The following is a 24,210-nucleotide window of genomic DNA, read 5'->3' as shown; positions in this document are numbered from 1 at the left end:
TTCAGTTAATTCACATCTATTTTGGTTTTAACAATGCAGCAGTTTTTGTAGACCTTTTGGAGGCTTGTACTGACCACTCTGGAGGCTACCTCACCGTCCTGCAACTAGTAGAAAGCACTGGTTTGGGCAGGATGGGTTTTTCTCAGTTTAATGCATGTGCCCAGGTGTTTTATGTTGTTTCTTCTGTTTTTTTTTTTTTCCTTTTACTCTTTTCCTTACTCTTTTTCTCTTGTCCTTAGTATTAGGAAGTAGAGGAAATAAATGAGGCTGGAAGTAAATAATGAAAATGCCCACAACTCATGGCTTTCTTGAATGTGTTCCCATATTCCTATGAAGTAAATACAGACAGAATTATGAACCAAATCTATTTTTACCCAAATTATCATGCTAAAGGTCATAGTTTTGGATTGTTTTGATTTTCTCTGTTGGTTGTGCATTTCAAAGTCAAATTGCCAAGTAACTCATGTTTTATTCTTCCCTTTCTCTACAGAAAATGAAGTGACTACTTTCCCTGTGTTGGTGAGTGATCAGAGTGAAATTGTGGATACCAATGGAGCTGGAGATGCATTTGTTGGAGGTATTTCTTACTTCTTTCTGTTGTTTGGAGATTATTTTATTATTGTCTCTATAGAAAATCTACTGTTTTTTCATTCAGCTGTCCTTCAGAACAAGCTTCATTCTTTTACAGCTTTTCTCTGCATCCTGAAGTTATATGATTTAATTAAGTTCTGTCTTCCAAAGGGAAAGTGTGTTCCATTACTTCAAAAATAATATGCCATTATGCTGTACTCTGGTCGTTTTCATGAGATTAATTGTATCTGTCAGACTGTTGCATAAACAAGCTGCATCAAGTACTATATAGTGTACAGAAATCCCTCCTGGCTTAAATGTTAACACATTGTTGTTCTTTAAAACAGGTTGTAGTGAATATTAAACAGTATGTTAATAAGTGAGCATAATGCCTCTGATCATGTACATTTTGGTAGAACATCTGCTTCCGATACAATTATTTGGACATCAGAAAAGAACGCAAAGGGTTAATTTGTTAAAACAAACCCTGAAAATATCTGGCATTGCTTAATATCCATTTGCAAACTTACTATTTTTTTTGGCGCAAGCTCTAAGGAAAAAAGAGGATGTTATGTCTGTGCCTGTTTAAAAAAATTATTCTATATAAGCCAAAACTCAATCTAATCCAAGATTTCTGTCATTCATTGTAACCTTCATCCATGTAGTTCTGTGATGCACTATTGCATCCTGAAGGCTCTAATATCTAATCTGTAGTAGCTGTAAGGAGCTCCTTTAGTCACTAATTTACTGGAAATATTACAAAAGAGACTTTATAAATAGAATTGCAGGGCTCAGTCTTGTAGCAAGCAGTGTGTTACCAAATTAAAGCTTCAGAATTGTGTCCCACTTCAAGAATATATTCAACATAAGCTTAATCTTAAGCACATGAGTAATTCCATCCATACGTAATACAGCATTTAAACCAAAGATAAATGTTCAGTAGGTACTTAAATCTGTCTGAGAATAGGAATGTTTTTACTCATTACTTCAGTGCTTTCATGAATCAAAAAGGACAGAAATAGAGGGAAACCTATTAGGTCATATTATTCATACACCTTTTAGGGTATGCTTGTCACTCTCTATTGTTCCTAAATCACAAACCAGACTAAATTTGAACCAGTAGGTAACAGTGACTATAACATAAATAAGATCATCTTCACGTGCTTGTCCTTGTATACATTTGCTCTGTTTATCATCTGTGCCAGATAGCTGCTGTTATTGGCGGGGGGTGGGGGGAAGAGAGAATAGCTCTTGCCTGTTTTGTTTTCATGCTTTTGCTATGTTTATCTCAGGTTGTATTTATTTTCCATTCTTCAGTTTTAGGCCTCTTGAAATCAGGACTTTTGTTTTAATAATGCTAATTTTTTTCTTTGCTATGTTAGCTGCAGGAACAATATTGCAACTAAAGCAGGGCTTTAAGAACCGTTTTGTAATATAATAGATCAAACTTTAAAATTGAACTCTCAAAAGCCTTCCTCTTTAAATTACATCTTTTTCCCTGGTACAGCCATAGCTACTGATTTTCTGTAGAAGGGCTAAAACATTTATTTTATCCAGAATATCCTGCATAAAGCTGATATAAACCAGATCAGTCACTATTTCAAACTGCTGCCTTCCACCAGCAGTGTAAGGAGTTGGGGCACATCCTGTCAGGCTGGTCTTGGACCAGTTGTAGATTCCTTTCTCAAAGGGGAAAAATGATGTGGACAGTGCTCAGCTGTGGAAGAGAGGGATGAAGGGCCATATTCCTAAAGATTAACTCTCCCTTATTAACTCTCCCTTATCATTCTAAGTGTTAAGATACAGCAAGATCCTGTATATTTGGGATAATCTTAGCAAAAGTCCTGTATCACAGCTTATGGATGTATATTATCTTCAGCTGCCCCAAAAACATCTGAGGCATCAGATGCTTTTCCATTGGGCACAAGAGCAGTGCAGTCCAGTCTGTTCAGTTCTCCCTCACTATCATGGAAAGGACCACAGCTGGTTTTCCCTCTATAATGGAAGCCAGCTCAGCCATGGCAAACCTGTCTGAGCTGTCCTTGCAGTTAGACACTTACCTGAGCATTGGTGTGTGAGCTCAGCCTCCTGTTGCTGCACCATGCTTCTCTCTTCTGTTACTCAAAGCAACATGAGTTTTAGGATATCTATCCAAAAATCTATTGGCTTCTGGGATATCTCAGTTCCCCTCTGGCACTCCATAAATAATAAATTGATATTTATTCTCCTCAGAAAATAGATTTTCCTGAGTTTAGTCCAGATGGGAGAATTGGGACTCATAACAGTCTAGGTACACAGCTGATTCTAGTCTTATGTGTACTGTGGTCTCCTTCTTCAAGGGGTCACTTAATTTTCCATCCCATATGTAGGAAATAGGATACTGGACTGGATAGGCTTCGATTTGGATTTGGTCTGTGTTTCATTTGGGGGAAATGTCTGTATTTTATCTGTGGCACACTTGTCTGTTTTCAAAGTGTGTATTTGGAACATATTTGGAGAAGTTCTTGAATGTCTCCTTAGCAGCCAGCCCTGTGCAGTAGTGTAGGTAATACTGCCCAACATACATATCTTCTGGCATTGGGTCTAGCACTGACCAGCTGCAGTGTTACTGTCCTGACTGAATTTTTACAACAGGAAATTATATTCTCTTCAGTGCTTTTCTGCTTCTTTCTTTGATTGAGGTTTTTTATCAGTTGTTACTACCTAGGCAACATGTAATGTTTTGATTTCAGTGTCCTTGTAGTAAAATGTTTCAAAATTATTCCCTTAACTAAAAAATTTGCTCAGTGTGACAATATCCCCTCCTGGAAACCTAATTATTTTATTCAAACAGCAGAGAATAAGACTCCCATGGCAAAGTTACCCATACTTCTCTGGAACAAGTATATTAACATGACTGAACAGTGGTTTTTCTGGAGCAGGTCTTGGCTGAGAGGGGAACGTGGGATATAATGAGAACTAACCCCATCACACAAGATTTATTTTGCATTAGGAGGTCAAGTTTGTTAGACTCTATCATATTTTGAAAGGTCTTTTACAGAGGCACTTTCTTCCAGAGGTATAACTCACAGATTGTAGGGAAATTCCTTCTCAATAATTATGCCAATGTGGCAAATCACCCCTTATATGCTTCTCCATGTAAAAGTTAAAAAAAAAAAAAAAAAAAAAAAAAAAAAAAAAAAAAAAAAAACCACCAAAAAAAAAACAACAACAACAAACAAACCTGCTTGTTTTTTTCTTACTAGAACCGGTCTAATTACCGAAGCTCTTGAGACCTTAAAGTCAAGACAAAGTTTAAGCACACAAAGTTTCTGAGCACTTGTAACTCTGTGAGTTGATTCATGAGTTCAGCATTTCTGAAGCTGCCAGCCTCCAAGGAGAACTAGCTCACCCCAACAGCTAGCAGCAAGAAATAAACCACATTCTTCAGTTGAAAAGTGGTTTTATTAAGTTGGCACCAGGAATATCTCTGAATTTCTTGCCTCTTACTACAGGCATCAAGTCATCTGCCACTCAGGCTGGCGCAGTGCATAAATAAGAGACTGGGTTTTAAAATTGCTGCAGGTATCTTTATGCTAAAAACACCTCTCTAAACAACGCTAACACAGTTCTGCCTTTATTGCTACCCAGCAACACTGCTACCTTTTACAAGTTTAAGCAATAATGGTTTACTTTGTAGCATCTCAGCACCTCTTGTGGTTTTCAGGAGTAGGGCAGATATTTGGTTATAAATCCCTGAAATATCCATCAATTAAAGTTGCGATTCCACCTCCAGATTCATGTGACATTGAAAAATCACTTGAGCTTTGCTGACATGGCTTATGCCACAAGAGTCCTCTTAATGGAATTACAGCCTTAGTTTGTAGAGTTTGGGGAGATCCTTAAATTAACATTTATTTATTACAAGTCAGCCGCAGTTTGAGCCATTGCAGTAATGATAATCAAAGTGTGCTTAATGGCAATAAATATGAGCAGTTTGACCATCGTATGCTTTCCTTTATGCCATCCTGCTCTCTTCAGCCAGAGCAGGCTTGCCTTCTGTTTGAACTCCCCTTTGTCATTGCCACCGTAACTAATGAAAACAATAAGCATCTGTTCTGATAGTTGCTGCCATTGTTCCCTGCAAAATCTCTCCCCTAGAATCTGTCTAGTCACTGGAACTGAGTACAGAGTTCATAACAAATGAATAGGAGAAGGTGTAAAATCAATGTTTCTTCAGGTTCCATCAATATAAATATATTGACTTAATAATCTGCTATGATTTAGTCATATATTCATGGAAAGTACTAGAGTATGAAATGGAACAACAAATCATTTTCAAGTAGCATGATAAGGCAGTGACAGAACGATTGCAGCAAGTGTGTATTACTTATCACCCTGCTATAAAGATGTTATACCATTCTCAAGGAAAAGGAATCCCAGGGTAGAAGGAGCTCTTCATTAAGCATTGTACAGTGCCAGATAGGAGCTGATAGCAATTTGCCTCTGTCAGTATCAAAGGGGAGGTCAATGGCTCAAACCACCTGTCAATTTAAAGATGGCATTGGTAGCTTTCATGTGCTGGGGAATCTCATAAAGCTGCTGGCTAGAGTTTGGAAGCTACAGTCACATTATTTTGGTGCATATTTTTCCAGAATAAGCAGTTCTCTCTCTTTCTCTTTCTTGTGAAGCCCAGCACGAGCCTTATGAGTTGGTCAACTCCTGTCTCAGCTATCAGACGACCACTCTGATAGCAACAGGGAGAGCAGCAAAAGAGGAGTCATCCTCTTTTACATGTCCTTTTGTGAGTGGGCCTCATGGCATCTTTATCTCCTCTTCAGCGACCACAGGGATTACTGAAGATACTTCTCTCTTTCTGATTCTGTTTGAGCCAAACTGTCTCAGTAAAGCCATTTCCTCATCTTTAATAGAGAGGTTAATTCCAAGCATTATTTTTCCATCTTAATCTAAATGTCTCTACAAATTAAATACAGACCTTGGACTTGTAGGAGTTTGCCTAAAGGTTCTCACACTGTTCAAATTTTAGCCTCTGTTCATGAGGTAAATGCAAATGATTTTCAATAGAGTGACATCCAGCTTTGATTTCAGAACTAAGTAATATTTGATATACTTCTAAATTATTGAAATACTGTATTTCGTGTGAAACATTCTTTGAATATATTATGCATATACATATATGTGTATCTATAAGACCACAGTACAAGAAATAAAAATACAGGTTCACAAAAATACAGAGTGCACAGAATAATTGGTCATCATTACTCCTCTACTATTAAGTGTTTGATTCAGAAACCTCTTTTAAGAACAGTCTGGTTCTGTTTTCTGAATACACTAGATTTGCTTTGGAATACCTTGGCTGAAGCCGGTGGATTTAAACAAGTGTAATATTGATAAAATAGAAACATAATTAAAACCAGTGTAATAATTCTTATGCTCTTGCTCTGTAGCATCCATCATTTATTGAAGGAATCCAGTGATTTTCAAAATAAAAAAATCATCTTGATGGGATTTGATATCATCTGAGTTGACTCTGCCTGAAGCCGGGGGCTGGAGCAAGTGACCTAAAGAGGTCCCTTCCCACCTAAATTGTGTTATGATCCTATGAATTTTAATCCTATTGGTATTAAGTTCCCATGTGCCAGTTCCTGCTCCTCTGAAAATCCAGACTCAATCATCTTCAGAGGGCAATGTTGGTGGCTCCAGAGTAGGAGCTGCCCAAATGAAAAAATGAAGCTCAAAGAGTGGGAATTCCACCTTTTTGCAATAAATCTCTTCTAGGGCAAAAGGGGGCTGTACTTAGGACTCTGTCTAATAAGTCCCTTGTGTATTTCTTGTGCAAGCATTGTGGGAATAGAAGCATGTGCCCATGTGAGAAATGAACTCTTATGAATAGTTCCTATATGGCTATTCCAGGAGTGCAAAACGTGCAAAAAGATCTGATAATGCCTTCAGCAGAGGCAGATTTGAATGGTTTTTTCAGTAATTTATCAGTAAGCTTGTAACTATATTAAAAAGAAAGTTACTTAATAGATTTTTAGGGCTCTTGAACACTGGGGAAGAATTTGTTTACACTAAAAAATGAATATTTCTCTTATTTGTTGTATTTTTCTCTCTGTATAAATCTCTGCTGTAAGGGCTGCTCTCCCTCCAGTATTCATCACCCCTAGAACATTCTAGATTCATTGAAATAGGAGTAGAAGGAGCTAGGAACAGTTCTTAACTGAGCAGCAGGAGCGTGATATCAGAAGCTACTTCATCTACTTATAGTGGTCTTTAATTTTTATAAGGTTTTTATACTTGTGTGAAATACCTTGGGAAATTGCCATCGTTTTTTAATCACATTTGATAGAGGGAAATACAGTGGACAAAAATTTACTGCTGTGAAGTACTCCCTTCTGATAACAGCAGAGCTCTGAGATGCAGAGCTACTTGCCAGCTGGGAGCAAGGGATAATTTTTTGGTGATATCAATTAAATATGTGTGTGCACGGAACTTGTAATGGCTGATATTTGCTACAAAATTTATCTTCACCAGCTAAGAGAGAGGGGATACTACTTTGAATCATTCTGGCTTTTTTTTGAAGTAAAGATAACTGTTATAACAGAAAGCAGCACTCTCTTAGTTTTCATTTGTACAGCACTGGTGGCTAATTGCCTCTGAGCAATCCTGTTGTTACTGAGATCATGGCGGGTGAGATAGGAAGCTTTGAAATAAAAATACTTACTTAGTGTCATCAGCACTTTGACTGACAGCCCATTTTGTCTGTCTTTACTGCTCCTGGTTTATAAACAGCATACAGGAGTATAATAGCTGAGCTGCAGAGAGGGCATCAATCTTTGCTTGCTAGGGGATAACCTGTCAACATGTCCATGACTTACCACCCCTGTGTTCTGATGGCATTCGGAACTCTGTCAGATAAACATCCCACATAAACCCAGGCTATTAGAGGACCACGTTATCTCTGTAACTGACCTTCTGCAAACTAGAAAATGACCAGATTATATGTTCCCAGTTGATTTTTCTCAGTCTCAGCTAGAGGCACATCATTATTCTGATCAATAGTGTAGCCAGTTGCTAGTAACTTCAACATTAGTATTGGCTCATTTTCAAAATTTGCCACAGTTTGAATTGCAGCTACTTAAACAAAACCATAAAAATAGATATCACTCAGAAAAATACATGGAATATTTCTGTTTTCTTTTTAGTTCCCCACTTCTTTGTTTACCAACTTCCATTCAAAATTATTTCTTTGCAAAGAATACCCTCTTCTGTGCTGATATTATACATAAACCTGTTTGCACGTGTTGTCCAAGTATAATTGTGATTATACTGCTTTCATTGTTTTAATTGCTATCCTTTTCTTGGTCTCTAACTGTTCCTCCTAATTTCATTACCTATATATTCTTATAACACAGTAATGTAAATATAGGAACTCACGTTTTCACCTGTTCCATTTAAAGGCAGTCTAGAAAAAGACATAGTAGAATAAAAGTAAGGCAAAACATAGTATACTTGCTGTCATTTCTTAAATAACATGTAGGAGCGAAAGATCCACTTAAAAGGATCAGTGTATGGAATTAAAAAACCCTCAGAAGTTTCTAATTAGACTGAAGCAGGACTTGATTCCTTTAGCCTCTGTCTCTCTTCCTGTCAGTGACACCGTCAGTGTTAAGGGAGCCTCAGTACATGGAGAGAGGATTAATATTTTGCAAAATTGGTTTTTAAAAGGCCTAATTTACCTCACCATGAATTCAGTGGCATTCTGGACAGGTTTTGTGAAAAATAAACGTCACATAGGTTGTGTACACTTTAAAAAACAAACCTACTCTGTTAAAAATAGATTTTGAAAACCAATTACAAAGTTCCAATTTTTGCTGTAATAGCTATGGGACAATTACAAATTGACTTAACGCCTCAAAGCAAGTCATCACCGTTTAAAATACTTTGTCATGCCTACTATGCCTACCCTCATAACATTTCATTTTATGTTAATGTGTCATGTGTTAGAAAATCATGTAATGATAAAGAAAATGTTCATGTGGAAGGTTAGAAATTACTTTAATGAGTTACTATTACCTTGCTTGCAGACTGTTGGCAATATTTTTGTGTTATTTTAATGTATTCTGAATAGAGACAGAGGCACTCGTCAGATTGGATCATCAAGAACATTCCCCTGGGAATCAGGGCAGGATATAGTCCCCTAAGAAATGATGTGTCAGATTAAGCTGCTGCTGTATTCGCAGGAGATAAAACACCATACAATGAAATACAAAACCACACTGAAATATATTGTCTGTTTGACATCTAACATGCCTCAGTGGGTGCTAAGGACATGGACACAATGACCATAAGGACACTTCTCAGGCTGTGATGTTCACAAGCTGGGTCCTCTCTCACTTACAGCTCCTCTGTTATATAACAGCATGGTAAAGTCTTGAATTTGTTCACTTCCCCCACACTGCAATGGGCTCATACTTGAAGTGGGAAGATGGCAAGATTGCAGTAAAAAGGAATTAGAAGGAAAAATGTGGTGGCAGTTAAAAGCAGTGGTAGTAGCAGTGCTTGTAGGATGATTTGACACTGATCTCTGACCCAGTGGAAAGGGACATTGCTGTCGTTGGTGATCAGTACATTTTTGCTATCACTCCAGAACTCTAACAGATATTTAAAGAGGCAAAAGATATTAAGTGTCACTGCATTAAAATAGGAGCATTATGAATATAATGCTAGGGTAGGCTCTTTCAGCCCACAAAAGTCAGGAAATTCACAGGCTGCCTAGCTCCCATATTCCCTCTGCACTGGGTGTTCCTTTCTGACTCTCCTTACATACTGCTGGCTTGGCTGTGTGGAAGCACACCTGCAAATAAAACTCTCCTGAGATTCATGCATATGAAACCTGGCTATGAAGTTACATTCATGCAACCTTTTTTGGACTTGAATATATGTTAAAAACCAAGTAGAGGATAGGACATATTATTCCATTTTATTATCTTTAGAACTTCATTGTATCTATAGTAAATTAGTGCAGTTCTCTTCCTTTTATTCCAAGCAGTAGATGTAATAATTGGCACCATTTAGTATCAATACTACAGGTTTGAGGCTCAGAAACTTTCCACAGGTACTAATAAAAGAAAGCTTATTTCACTCTTCTGTCTCAAAAATTTCTAAGAATTTTAGATTTTGCAGAACACTTCCAGGAAATGCTTTTAGGAAAAACAAAGATAAATATCAGCCTGGAAAGTATTTTTTTCAAATAGAGAAGATACTTGCAATGAAAATATCTGTTTCTGGTTTGGCACATGCAGTGCCTTGGATACTCCTTGTAAGCTTGGAGGGGGATTTTTTAATCAAATGTTTTCCCCTGGAGGCTGCCGGAGACAAGCCTAAGGCAACCAGATCCTGATCCTAAAGGAAATTTCCCAAAGCTCATCATGTGGACTTAAAAATGAAAAATGGGACCAAACCATGAGAAGTTATAACTTTGTTAGCATTTTCCTCTTTCACATTATTCTTGGAGCACATTATAGACTGAAATAGTTCTTTTCTTGGACAGTAAGATGCACTGGGGAATTTAATAGAAGTGATATGCAACAGGTTATAGAGTCCACTGAGGATGTTTAATGTGGAAGGATGTCAGACTATGAAATACTGCTTATATTTATAACAAAATATAACAAAGCTCCAGCTTTGAGCTGTTCCCTCTCAGAAGGTAGACAGTATGCAGTCAAGGCACAGGGCAGTGATAGAAAGTCTCACATCAATCTAAGTAGGCTTCACCTCGGGGTCTGTTTTCTCAATCTGTGGCACAGGCTTCAGGAACAAACCACAACAGAGCAGCGTACACCCTTCCTACTTGAACAAAAGCATCAGAGAAACAAGACTGCTGATTTTCCTTGGAGGGAGTCTCTGGTGGGCCTGAGCACATGCAGGCCCTGGGAACTATGATGACACCTTGTTCTCTGAGCTGCAGTGAGCTGGCCCAGTAGAGCCAAAGAGTGGCAATCATGTGCAATGCAATGAAATTATTCAGCCTTGAGTAACTGATTCCTAATGGAATAATAGGGATGTAATGAAGTTTTATTTCTTTTTTTTTTTTTATTCTCACCTTTCTGCAGAAATCTTTCATTAACATTTTCCACATGTAGTCCTTTAAAGCTTTAGACACTGTGTTCTTTTTTTGTTTTGTGTATTCAACACCTCCTCTCCATTCCAGGAAAAGGCTGCTAAACTGAAAACACTCCTTTCACTTATTCATAGTTGTCTAGTAAATGCAAAGTTGTATTATTTGCATGTGTCCATAAATGACTGTATAACCTCAGACTGAGAAATATGTACACCCATCTGAGTGATCCTTACAGACTTCAATGTGTTGAAAATGTATCCATAAATAAGAGGAAAACAAGAGGGATAGGCATAGCTATACCAATATCGCTGCATTTCTTAAAACGTGCTTGGTTTAGTATTCATGCTGCTGATAATAAAATAAGAAGTTTCTTGTACAAAGGCAGTGAAATGTTTTTAGCACGTGACCATTTTATAAATTAAGTAAATATAGACTTCTGAAACATTTTAGTCGTGATCTCATGGTTTTGTCATTCTCTGGAAGTAAAAATATTGACATTTACCAAGCTGTTTGTTCCAGCTTTCTGGTCTCCTGCAGTTTATTTATATAACAACCTTATCGATGAGCCTCTTACTCAGCTCTCTAGGTTTAACTGAGTTGAGTCGATTTGCTACCACAGCTTCAAGTCGCTGTTACAGAACAAGCAAGACATCCTAATAAAGCTGTAAACGTGTTTACTCAAACATGGTATTGATTTTACTTGGAGAGGGAGAAGCTAGTGCTTAGCATGGTGTCAGGGAGGATGAATTTAACTGCAGTTTTTCATTGTCATCTGTCATGGTTGTGAAACACTAAGTGAAGCCACAAGAGGATAATTAGAATTGCCAGAAATTTAGCCCCTAAAATCAGTTAACCACTTGAGATTTTTGTAGTTTAATTAGTTTTTATTAAAACTTTCCTCCTGTGGTATAGTCAGGGAGGATTTTCTAATGTTCTTTCCAGTGAGAGATTTCAAGGTTGCCACTTGTTAGATATACATCTTAAATGACCATTTTTACGGAAGGGCTGGTAACCTTTTTTCTCTCAATTGTAATTAGCCTGCCACTACAGTCCTGTAAAAGCACAGAGCCATTTCATTTTAAAGGAGAGAAACAGACACGTGTTTCTATGCATATACATTTGTAGTTAATAACATATATATGCATGTATGGCATCATTTTTACAATAAATTTTGTGAAAGTGCTAAAGTGCTTAAAGGTTGAAAGAAATATAGAGTGTTTGAAGATGCTTACATTTAATTTGTCTTATATACTGTAAGTCTGATGTGTCAGACCACAGTGCCAAAAGACATGAAAACAGAAGCCAAATCCCACCCTTAATCAAAAACGTTTCCATTTAGAATAGCCAACATTTGGTTTGATAGCAATGGGCAGGGCCTCTGGCTTACCACAGTTCTTGGCTGTAATATCCACCATCTGCCACAAAATTAAAAAAGGAGAAACCTCAGCATGTTGACGTACGGTCATTCAGTGACTATATTGCAGAATCCACTGATGCCAACATCTTTTACAAAATCTAGGGTGGCTGGTTGGCTCTTGGCAGCAGAATTGCCAGCCACCCGATTACTACTGACCAGGCTCATGCTGCATTAGCCTGCTCCAACAGTGCTAAAAGACCTCCAAAAAACCCCAACTGTATCAGCCACAAGGCATTGACTGGGTAATGTTTCTTGAAAACTGCATCTTCCCACACTCCTGGCCTGGAAATGTGGTGGGATCACATAAAAATAGATGAGCGTCCCAGCAACTGTGATAATTCTGTATATGAACAAGAGTGTGAAAAGGTGCTTGCAACTGTCCCCATGGTGGAATAACACCATTTTTTTAAAGTGCAGTTCGCAAATTAAGCTGTAGAAATTTTAAATACAAAAAAGAGGAATCAGCTAAGCTGGTCAGGATTCTTTTTGTGGCTGGGACAATTTTGATGGTGAATGGCCTGGCTAGCATAGGTTATATACCTCAGGGTTCATCTGGAAGCAGAATTGTCTGGGAACATCACATAGCAAAAAGGTTTTGAGGGACTCTGACTCAGAGTCAGCCTGTAGTTGTTTATAATTGATGCATTTGATAATTGGATTTTTTCAGCTTTTCTCTCTTGCATTAAAAAAAAAATTAATTTTGCCATGGGCATTTTATAAAGGTTGGAAGTGTGAGAGAAACTGCAGAAAGACAAGTAGTGGGGAGCTGGGTGTCGGAGGCTATAAATGGATTTTCAGCCAGCATTAGTAATTAACAGTCATTAAAATTAATTGTCAAGTGTACAATTTGAAATGAAACATTTGGCTTCAATATGAGCTGTTTTTAAGTGTTGTTAAACCATTACTGGAGCAGACCAGAACTGTTTTAAATCTCCACTATCAGACTCCCACATTCCTGCCCAACTGCACTAGTTCTAAGTGTTCATTAGGAATTACCACTAATAATCTGGAAATGAAACTTTCAAAGAAATTACTGATTTCAGTGAAATTGCCTCTGAAATATCTGTTTTCTGTAAAATCAACTTGGTTTTTCTTTAATGATGCTTAAGTTCTACTCAGCTCTAAGGAGTAACAAAGTGACTGCAACACCTTTCGTGTCAGTCAGTGGACTGTCTTGCTGTGTCTTTTCAAAGTTATACTGACATCCCCAAAGAGATTTGAGCTGGTCTCAGTGAGAGCCTTGGTTTGGGTCTGGCACCACTTCTGGCACTTGGCTTATAGGACTTTCATTTGCTGGGGTGCACAAAAAGGAGCAAAGCAACTTCACTTTTCCATCCCCTATTCTGTTTGTAGACCTAACAATTACAAACATTGTCTTTGAGAATATGTAATAAGGAAGCTGGAGGTAATAAAGATTAACTCTCAATTATTTCAGGCATACTTTTCAGAGCAAAGTGATTCCAGAGTCACTTTTTTTCTCCTGAGCAGAAAAGAAATAATTAAGGGCCAAAAATAGTTATTGGTGTGTTGTAATCACTTCTATCATCTGAGAATGCAAATACATTTTGTACTACTCTAAGATTTAAAACAATTTTTGAAGCAAAGTTGTCTTTTTTCTCGGAAGATAAATGGGATGAATGGGACCCAGTTCCAAAGGAGTTCTCACCATTAGTGGGTGCAAGGTTATTACTTGGCTATCCATGCCTGTGAAGGGCAAAAGGCATCCTGGTCTACTCTGAAAGCTTACCAAGATGGCTCATTACATCAAGGTGGCTTGCTAGACATCCTGCAACTGCATTTTCCCTTCCTCCACAAACAGTTGGCATGTCAGATAATGGGGCAGGAGGCAGACGGGAAAGCCTCGAGCTAGTGTGGCAAGAGTGGTGCACAATGCTTGCCACACCATCCAAGCTCCAGCAGTGCAGAAATGCTCCTGCACAACAGCTGCAGTTAGAACATGGCAGCTGTTGTGCCATGGCTTGAAGTTGTTTTGGTAAAATACTTGAAGTGAGGCTGTCTGGTGTAGCCAAAGTTTACTGCTGCTTTGTGGACTCCGTTCCTGTGATAGCCAGGGACCAGTTCAGACCACAAGGAAATGAAGTAGATGCTGAGCTACCTTAGTATGTGCTGGGATGATCAAGTGATCTGTGATACAGGATTGGAGTTCAATCCTGCCCTTTTGGTCTCTGAAGTTGTAGGAGTGTGAAGTGAGTCTGAAGCCATGTTCACTTATCTTCTTGCATTTCCAATCATGGCGCCTTAAGGGATTACAGCCTTCGACTGCTTCTCATCTTCCCCTCCATCACCCTGCTCACTGGTTGGGCAGTTTGAGTGCTCACTAACCCAATTCAGTTTCAATCAGCTGCGTTAGCAAAGATCCCCTGCTCAACAGCTACTGTTTAAACTGAGCTGGCTCGTTTTGACAGGGTATCAGGTTATACCAGCAGCAAAGCAGCATGGTGAAAAACAGATGGGGGAATAACTTCTTCAGCTGGAACTCAGATCTGAATTGATGCCTTGAGAGTATGACTCATGGGGTTTGCATCACCGTGCCTTATACACTGGGGGAGGCAAACTCTGAATTATATTCTGACCATGTTGCTTTTTACTGCATTAACTAAAAAGAACATTCTGCAGCTAAGGCAGCCAACCTGATAGAGCTCTTTGCTTCTCTGCTCAAACAGCACTGCTTTCTGGTGTTCCCTCGGGGTCTGCTTTGCCAACTGCCTAGTCTTACTGTGTGATGTAGTTCTGTTTGTGATATGTGTGTTTGTATTGTCATTCGATGCGGTATTGTGTCAGATACTGCTATTTCCATTTCATCTATGAAACACATACCTTTTAAGAGAAACTCAGCAGACAAGAGAATGGTTTGAGGGCAAACTCCCCTCTGCAGTTTCTACATATGTCATATATGACAGCTGTACTTAATGTCATTTCTGCAACACCCTTAAATCACAGAGATCTCTCATTTCTATCCCCAATTAGAACAAGATGTTTTTTCACCTGACTCCGCTTTCACTTAGATCAGAATAAATAAGAAGTAGCTTCACTGAAGAAAAAAGACTCATACTAACTTGAAACTACAATGAGCCTGGGAGGTGATGACAGTGTCAGTCTAGTTGGTATTGAAAAGTAATTCATGTTTTATGGTCCTTTACTCTGTGGATTTTCTCATCTTCATGTATGCTTGATGCCTTGATCATAAATGTAGAGGATAGTTGTTCTTTCTTGTATAAACCTCTTTCTGAATTCATGCTCTGCACAAAACCTAGCCCCATGTTTGCCTTTGGAGACCTGCCCAGTGCATCTTCATACTTACTGAGTCAGAAATGGACTGTCTTAACAGCCTCATTTTACATATGGTTACAACTTGCTCTCAAGTTTTAACCACCCAGAAGCACACTGGCAAGCTCCTGCCTCCCAGGCAGTTTAAATTTAATGATTGACACCCTCCACATATCCAAGAAAGTTTCTCCTAAGAATGCATGTTAATTTAATGGAGAGCAGACCATTTTCATCTTGTTATTCAGAAACGATCTGATTTCTGCCAGGCATGCTGTTTGAATTTCTCAACTGTTACCCAACTATTGCAGCTGGACCATCCTGCCACAGTTGTGTTGTCTGTCATCCCTGACTGCCATCAGTGATAGCACTCACAGCACAATTTCTTCCTGTTCCAGATTCTTATCTTTGTGTATTGATAACTCCTGTCATCTTCACTTGTGCTTATGGACTTACCTTTTGTTGATGAATAAGTAATTTTGTCCCAGCTAGTGTCAGGCAATATCTGTGAAATTCCAGCCAATACATAGTTCTCTAGAAAATACTGATGTCAGTAACATTTAAGTTTTATCCTTTTTTAACTAATCTGCTTACTCTCTATGGCCTGCCTATTCCAATGAAAAGTGTTTGATTTATAGATTTTGCAGTTTCAAACTCTTCTCCAATTTGGTGCAGTTTAGAGAAAACTGTATATCAATTAGGCTTCTTTTCCCTATCAGTCATGACCAAGAAGCCAAGATAGATATTGGTAATTGATGGAAACAGGTATTTTGCTCACCAGTATTATCCTTCATTAATCTAACCTTCTTTTTCTTGTTTTACATAATATTTAATCTCCAAAGAGCAGACATCATTGCATAGGATGAAATATTTTTATTATCTTCTGAAATTATGCTGTAGTGTATCACAAAAGGAAATATTTAGAAACAGAGCACAGGTTAAATGACAGCATCATGATATGATGTGGAACCTTTTCCCAATAGTAAACCAGATGAACAGAGAAAGTGAATATGAAAGCAAGCTAGCAAAACATATCAGCTTAGAATCAAAATTTGTAATATGTCAGAAGTTGGTACTTATGAGTTTTACACAGTACTTAGCAGAGACATGGTTTCAAGACTACATTTGTACTGTCAAGGCACAAAGCCTGAGCATGACAGAAACTTGAAATGGTGGATGAAATCTTTAAAAAGAACATCTTTCAGCTTGCTAGAATTCTGATTTTCTTGGGCAACTCTCACTTTCCTTCTGTGATTGAACAGGAAGAGAGATACATCTGAAACATATTAAAAACAGGATAAAAGTGAATAAAATATTACCTCTAGAATGAGAGTGGAGTTTCAAATTATAGGATACTAAGTTTACTTCTCACATCTTGAAAGCCTCTTCCAAATTTAAAATACATATTTCACCTCTGCCATAAGTTCTGTCATGCTTTTGATCACAATAGCTTCAGCCAAGACAAAATGCTTCAGAAATGAGGGACTCAATCCATAAATCCATTCTGGTGCTGCTTGTACTAAACTTCTCCAAGTAGCTTTTTAGGACTGCCTACTCTGTTCATTTAGGAGGTGCTCAGGTTTTCAAAGTGCTCAGCTCCAGGCGATTCCTGAGTTTCCAAGCTGTGCATGCCAGGCTGTGGCAGCTGAAGGCATGCCCCGATTCTGAGAGGGGCCTGGTTCTCTGCACAGTTTGCTGTTCAGGGGGGTATCTGCACATGCTATGGGGTACCTACTGTTGCTGAAGTTTTAGATTAAATGTCCCATTATCAAAGGCAGCAGATGTCATCTAACTTTCCTCATCAGGTAAAAATTTTTCACTTTCTTTGCACTGTGAGCACCTGTAACTCTGCATACAATGTTTCTCTATTACGTGTCTTTCTCCTTTTTGGAGAAAAGCTTGCACACAGTTGTGTTGGGGCTGGTGTTGGTAGCTGTAGCCAGTAAGAGCAGAAGGAACTCTCTCCAGCAGGGAAAGCTTCTTCTTTGTTTTTAAAATGTTCTTTGAGGAATCAGGGGTTATCTCTATAAAGAAGAGAGCAGGAATTCTGTTAAAATCATTTTGAGAACACTAATAATGATCAGTCTTGATAATCTTAAATTTACTGGAAGCTACCAAGTGGAGACTTCATGAAGAAATAGCAGCACCACCATTCCAGCCCTGCAGTTCACTCAGGAGCGATTCTCAATTTAAACTGGCTGGGCTGCAGGGGTACATACAGGCAGGCCAGTAGTTCAGTGCTTTGGCCTGTAACAAACTGATACACTCAAAAAACTAATCTGACCATGTTCTTCCTTCTCTTTCTCTCCCACTGTGTCCCACAGGCTTTCTGTCCCAGCTCGTCTATGACCGGCCGGTGACCGAGTGCATCCGGGCTGGGCATTACGCAGCCAGCGTCATTATCAAGCGTTCAGGTTGCACCTTCCCAGAGAAGCCTGACTTCCACTGATAGTGGTGAATTGGAGGGATCAAGAGTAACTTCTGTGTTGCCATGGGATTGCTGCCTAAATTTTTCCTCCTTCCCTTTCCTTACCTTCCCAGTACCTGCATCAACGCTTCTGTACTTCTGTTCATTGTATTCTAAACAAAATATATATTTCTATGGTGTTTTCCATTTCATACATCTACCATGTCTCAGTAGTCTTAACTTTTGGGAACAGTGCTAAGTGAAGCTTATTATCTCATCCATCAGGAAAAAGTGTACTATTTACACAGTTTCCAAGGAAGTCCCATTTAAATGACACTGCTGATTAACACCATTAAAATACTTCTCTTGAATTATCTAGTTTGTATCCAGCTGTGGCCAAACCCTATTCAACTTACGTGAAATCAACAGACCTGACTTTATTCATAACTTAACCTTATAAACAGGGAGTTGTTCTATCTATCTAGTAGAGTCAGACCTGTGTAAGGAGTAGTGTAAATGTCCCAGGCATTTCCATACATGTTGGAGTGTACAAGATCTGGCCATCAGATAGTCCAGCTTCCATGAAAGTACATCACTGTTTTGTCAGTAATTTAAAGGCCTGATCCACGGTTGTGTTATCTTGCATTCAGCCATCTTGCACTGATGGCAGTAGCTTTGGGTCTGGCCACTTTTATCTCTCAGTACATCTCTAGGTGTGTAGGTACAGTCACTTTTATAAGTCAGGTGAGCTAGCAGATAGGTACTTTCAGTGATTTCAGGGCAGATGCATGAGTTGGTGATGAAAATAAACATACAAATAGGTCCTATTTCCTCCATGTGTGTTTTCTAGAGGCTGCATTAAGGTACACATAATGAAAATGAGGTACAGAAATATTTATGCAGGATACATTGACAGGATATGCCAAATGGAATCTCTGAAACGCACATTTTTAAACTTTTAATTTACTTTGGATAATTAAGCAATATGGTGGATTTTGTTTGTATTTACAGTATTCAAAAAGGTAATCTGACACTGCATTCATTACTTTGCTATGTAATTTGATACTGATAAATAAAAAATTGTCATACAGTAACTCCTGGTTTTGTTTTGGTATGTGTCTGTCTTTTTCTGTGTATCCTACTGAAATGGGAACAAGATACGGGTGCTTAACCCACAGTGCATGCTAAATCTGAATGTTTTGTATGTGACTTTCAGTGTCCAAGTGGGTGTTGAAGGGTGATCTCAGCAGTAAGGAAGAGAAGGAACATCAAACTGGTGTTTGTACCACAGAAAAGATGAAAAATTAAAGGCTAGGGTTCACCAAAGAATGTTAAGTCAGTGCAGGGTTCACACTTTACTGCGTGTCCACGGAACAATGGACACACAGAGATTGAATGCTTCTTTGCAGTTTATTGCAAAGAGCATGGGGAGGAATCAAGGCTGAGATCCCAATTCCCTTGTTGGTCACTGTCCAGTCTGACACGTTGGACAACAGGCTCTATCATCTTGGAGATCACCTGGTGTGAGATTCCTGCAAGTGCATCAAGCAGTGACTTCTGCAAATGCTCCCGGGTCCGTGGAACTGCGGCGCCGCAAGCACAGGGCACAGCTCGGTGAGTGTCTCCCTTCTGCAGGGCCTCTGGCTCACAATGGCTACCTGAGAAAGGCTCCATGTACAGCCCTTGTCTCTCTGCCAATGCTACAGCTTTGTCCAAGTAAGACTGCTCTGGTTTCATCATAGTTCCACTCTCAAAAGTGCTTTAGGCTGTACATTTCTCATGTTCGAGCATAGGTGAGAGGAAGAGAAATTAATATGTTGGAGTGAAAATAGAATGGCAAACAAAACTAAAAGACTGCGATGTGCATGGTCTTCAGGCTTTATGGGTTGAGCAGAAGAATGAGATTTTTTTTTATATCTCATAGTTAATTTCTAATTTCTTAACTTGATGCATTCATGTGATATGCTTTAATCAAGAAAAACTGACAGGCTGAAGATGGATGTGTTGTAGTCCCTGCTTTTAATATATGGTCACATATGCCACACCACTCTTACTGCATTTGCCTGTCAGTAAGGAAAACCCCAGTGGTTTGGTGCTTAAATTTGCTGTTCCTCTTGCTCTACACCCATGACGCTTTCCATTCCTTTCGAAAAAACTTTACCAATGTCCCAGCCTGATAATTATGACTGATGTAAAATGAATATAGGTATGTAAACATTGTTTATCTTACCAGTGGAACTTCAAGACACTTGTATACTGTGAAGAAAAGGAGGATATGTAAAGGCAAGTAGTCATAACATTGTGGAGACTCCTTCTCTTTCTCCTTCCTGCCTTCCCTCCTTTCCTCCTTCCTTCTCTCCTTCCTCTATTCCTTGTTTTCAGTTCAGGATGCAAGAAAGTCAAGTCAGAGGTTCTGTTCTGAGCTTTTCCACTGATCTGTTCAATGAGCTTGGGCTCCTGACATTTGGCTTTGAGTGTCAGCTACAAAGCATAATTTGAAGCCAGTGGGAGCAGCTGAGGAATAAACTACCACCCAATTCATAGAAGGGCATCAGAGTCTGACCTGCTCTATTTATTCATTATTTCTCCAATATCTGTCAATGGATATTTTTGGATGCTATATAGGTACTTAGAAACATCTTGCTAAATCATGCTAAATAATTTCAGGTTGTGCTGTCAGATTGCCTGACGACTTCATTCTGGAATTTTTGCAGGATCTGTGGATCTGTACTCCTTTCATGCTTCTTACTGCTGAAGGGGGGGTTTATCTATATAATCGATAATGTTTTCACCCTTGATATTCTCTCTCACAAATAGTCTTCCTTTGCCTTCCAGCTTATTCCATACAGAGGTTAGAAAACTGGGCTTTCTGAAAACCATCATTGAAAGAGTTGTCTGCCAGTGATGTGTGCCACTTCTCAAATCCCAGATGGGATAACAGAAGTGACTCTGTCACTGAACTTGAGCCATTATTCAAACACAGCGTTTTACCTGGGTTACTGTCAGGAAAACAAATATTGGAAATCCACTTTCCACTAGCCAACAGCCAAAGCATCCCTCACTTATATAAAACTTTCCTTTTGCTGGAAATAGAACTGCATCTCCTGAGCCCAGCACTGGGCATTTTAGGCTTGTTTTAATATCAAGTGGGTAGCAATGCTGCTCAGATTAACAGGCAAGGAAACAGGCCCAGTATTCCAAAAGCCACATGCTAAATAGCTGAACAGAATGATGAGCTGGGAATCAGGAAATAAGGGCTGTGCTTCTGTTTCTGCAGGTGAGCCACTGTGTAACTTTGGGCAAATCATTTTCCTCTCTCAATCTCTTTCCATATGTAAAGATGATAAGCTCACTTAGATGGTAAACTTGAGAAGTGAAAGTGGTAAGAATAATTCAAGTAGGGCAGTATCAGCCACATCTCTGCCTGTGTTCATTGCTGTTTTTTTGAATATTTGAATGCTCTGTTTTGTGTGTGAACTAATGTGGGGCTATTTGTTTACCCTTGAAAAATAGTGCTAGCTGTTACTACTTGTGTGAGGGTTAAGATAGGAGACACAAAGGAGGGGAAAGGGGAGGTAAAAAGCTTTACTTATATGAAAGTGAAATAAAATATGCTACATGAAAATGACAATAGGAATGCACACTGTTTTAAGATGACAAGTCTGGGAACAATCTTTAATTTAAAGGGTCTTATCCACAGTTTTCATAGAGAAATGTTAATTAAAAGTGTGATGACATGTTTGGGATTTAAAGGAAATCATTCTGCAAAGGATTTATAGCAATCACAGCTCCAGAGCATTAGGATTACAGATCCTTGTGCTGTTCCTTTTCAGTGATCATGTGATTGGCCTGCTGTTAAATATAGCTCCCATTTAGCGAATTGAGACAGGCAGGGGAAAGGTAGGGAGAGTTTCCCTTTAACCAGCGGGATTTCAGAGGTGTTGGAGATTATACAATTCATTAGTTTTTACATAAGATCAAAGGGAAAGAGGAAGTCTTAATTTGGGCACCAACTGCTACTGTCTGAAAGTCTTGCAGATTAACTGAGAAGAGAACATGTGCAGTGCTAACTGCTTGTGTTAGAGCATGAGACTATTGTTTTATATCTCACTAACTCATTGTTCTCTTCCCAGAGATAATTCTCACACTTAAGTCCTTCAGAGATAGTTATGTCTATTGTGAATAGTTCAGCAACCAGCTGGCTCAGAGGTTATTGCCTAAGCATCTTTCCCTTGGTCTAATCCGCTGCAAGGTTTTTTTCTGGGCAGTGTTATTAATCTAAAATGACTGCTAACTGACTCCTGTGTCAAACATTATTCATTATGTGCTTTAAATGCTTCCTGCAGAGGCCAAAATAAATTTTGCTTTTTTAAAAGCGGACCACAAGGAGTGCCTATGTAGGATATTTCCTAAAATATTAGATTCAAAATGGCAGTTTAGACAAGGAGGGGAAAAAACTGTCTTCAAAACAAGGCTTCATAATTTACCAGGGACATACAAAATGGACAAACCTCAGTTACCAAAACCCACTTTTCATTCATATAGAATTATCTGTAAGTTGCTCCTGTGAAAAAAAAACATGCAGCCTTGCAGGGCAGGAGAAATACTTTTATGAAGACATGGAATAAGTGACCTTATTGGAAGATGAAGACCAAATAAGCAAAATTCTTAAAAACCAGTAATTCTTTTGTGTCTGGGTTTTTTTTTCAGGTGTCACTGGCGTTGGTATAAAGCATGAGGGGTTTTTTGTGTCAGTGACACTGACGAGCCTTGCATGTGTAATGGCAGTATGGGAAGAGAGACGGATAGATTTGAATAGCAATAAGGTGGGTTTTCTTCCAGTGTGAAAAGAGCACGGGATTCATGTGTGCTGAGATGAAGTATAGCCTTGCTGCACAGTGCAAATATTTAATGCTGTTCTAACTACCCCCTGGTTATTGGAGTGTGACAGTTAATAGCTGTCAGCTGCCAGATGCAAAAGTTAAAAAATGAAGCCAAGTCAAACTCAAAACCCTCAAATCATAAATGTGCTGTAGCTTTGCAGGCAGATCATCTCCAAAGTTTAGAGTCATGTTGACCTGAGCTGCCTCTCAAGTGAGAGAAGGATTGAGTGCATCTGTCTTCAGGTCCTCACTTTACCAGGTACTCACAAGCAAGTTTTGGCTGGGCTTTCTGCCTCCCAAGGCCCTGGCACTCCGAGTGACATTTGTAAAGGAGGTTGAGTAAGGGCTGTAATGAAGAAAAGCAAAGCATTATCATTTTTCTGGATCAAATATCTCAAGTCAGTGGTGCAGTGTAAATGCATAAAAAATGGAAAAAAAATGGAAAAATGGAAAACTGAGTGTGAGAGAAATTGTGTGCTTAGAAGGCCTCCCTGTCTGTGGTGCCATGGAGATGGTAACATTGGTGTAAAATATTGCCCGAAAAGAAGCATTACTGTGGAATACTAACAGCATATGAGAGAATATTTCAAGAAAAGTTCAGCTTGAAAATCACCTCTCATTCTACCTATTATTTTTCTTATCCATGCTACAAGACTTCCCTGTACATAAAAATTGCTCGGCTTGGAACATACCTAGTTTTTGGGTCCCTGGGAATAGTTACATTCCCTCATCCCATTTATATTTGCTTGCTGTTCCTCTGTGGTGATAATTACCAAATGTATGTGATTAGAAGGCTATGCTGCTCTGGCTACATAGTGTCCTTCCAGAGGACAAGGCAGAGTTCAAACACACCTTCTGCCCCAGTTTGCTTTATAAAAAGAGTAGGTTTTGGGTTTTTTAGGAGGCGAGGCAGTTACTAATCACAATAGCTTTTTTCAAAAAATTAGATTGTTGCCAATCTGTGGATCAGTGAATTATAAATTAAATCATTGATCTAACTTTGGGATTCATTTTCAGAGATATTACTTATTTTGGGGTCTATTAATGGCACTCAAATAACTTGCAGAATTTCCAGTGTTCTTCTGTCAGCCTCACACGGACAGACCTATTTTAGTCTGGCCTGTCCTAAAGCATAGCCAGCTGCTGTGGCTGTCTTGCAGGGTAAGGACAAAGCTTCCCTATTCGTCTCCCAAGGTCAGTACAATAACAAACACATTTTATGTCTGATAGTAAAAAGCATTTGTCAGTGCAACTTTTGCATTCTGTAAATGGTAACAGATTTCACAAGCTGAACACTCTGGATTTGGGGAAGGCTGTGCTCCAGATACAGAGTGTTTTGCATGTAACATGAATACGTATGTAATATATTTCATTGCCTGAAATTAGCAGTAAAACAGCCTTTTGAGACTTGATGTTTATTATGCACCACAACGTTTCAGGACAAAGCAAGAAACAAGATTTTAGCACATAACCCAGCAAATTTGGCTTCGGAAAGGAAGAAATTAATTTGGAATGACTTGTCATA

General features: G+C 38.8%; 1 protein-coding gene across 2 annotated transcripts in view; it reads left to right on the top strand.

Annotated features, from left to right (window-relative positions):
- Positions 1 to 18,896, top strand: part of ADK (adenosine kinase) — a 270,420-nt gene extending 251,524 nt beyond the window's left edge. For both annotated transcript variants that reach the window (XM_059851341.1, XM_059851342.1), the window contains exons 10-11: positions 491 to 577; positions 17,720 to 18,896. In XM_059851341.1, coding sequence (XP_059707324.1) covers positions 491 to 577; positions 17,720 to 17,844 — 212 coding nt within the window. In that variant the 3' untranslated portion in view covers positions 17,845 to 18,896. The remainder of the gene's footprint in view (positions 1 to 490; positions 578 to 17,719) is intronic.
- The last annotated feature ends 5,314 nt before the right edge of the window (positions 18,897 to 24,210 follow it).

The sequence above is a fragment of the Haemorhous mexicanus genome, chromosome 7, assembly GCF_027477595.1.
Source record: "Haemorhous mexicanus isolate bHaeMex1 chromosome 7, bHaeMex1.pri, whole genome shotgun sequence".
In the NCBI taxonomy this organism is placed as follows: domain Eukaryota; kingdom Metazoa; phylum Chordata; class Aves; order Passeriformes; family Fringillidae; genus Haemorhous; species Haemorhous mexicanus.
Note: the sequence above shows the minus strand (reverse complement) of the source record. Positions and strands in the feature narration are given on the sequence as shown.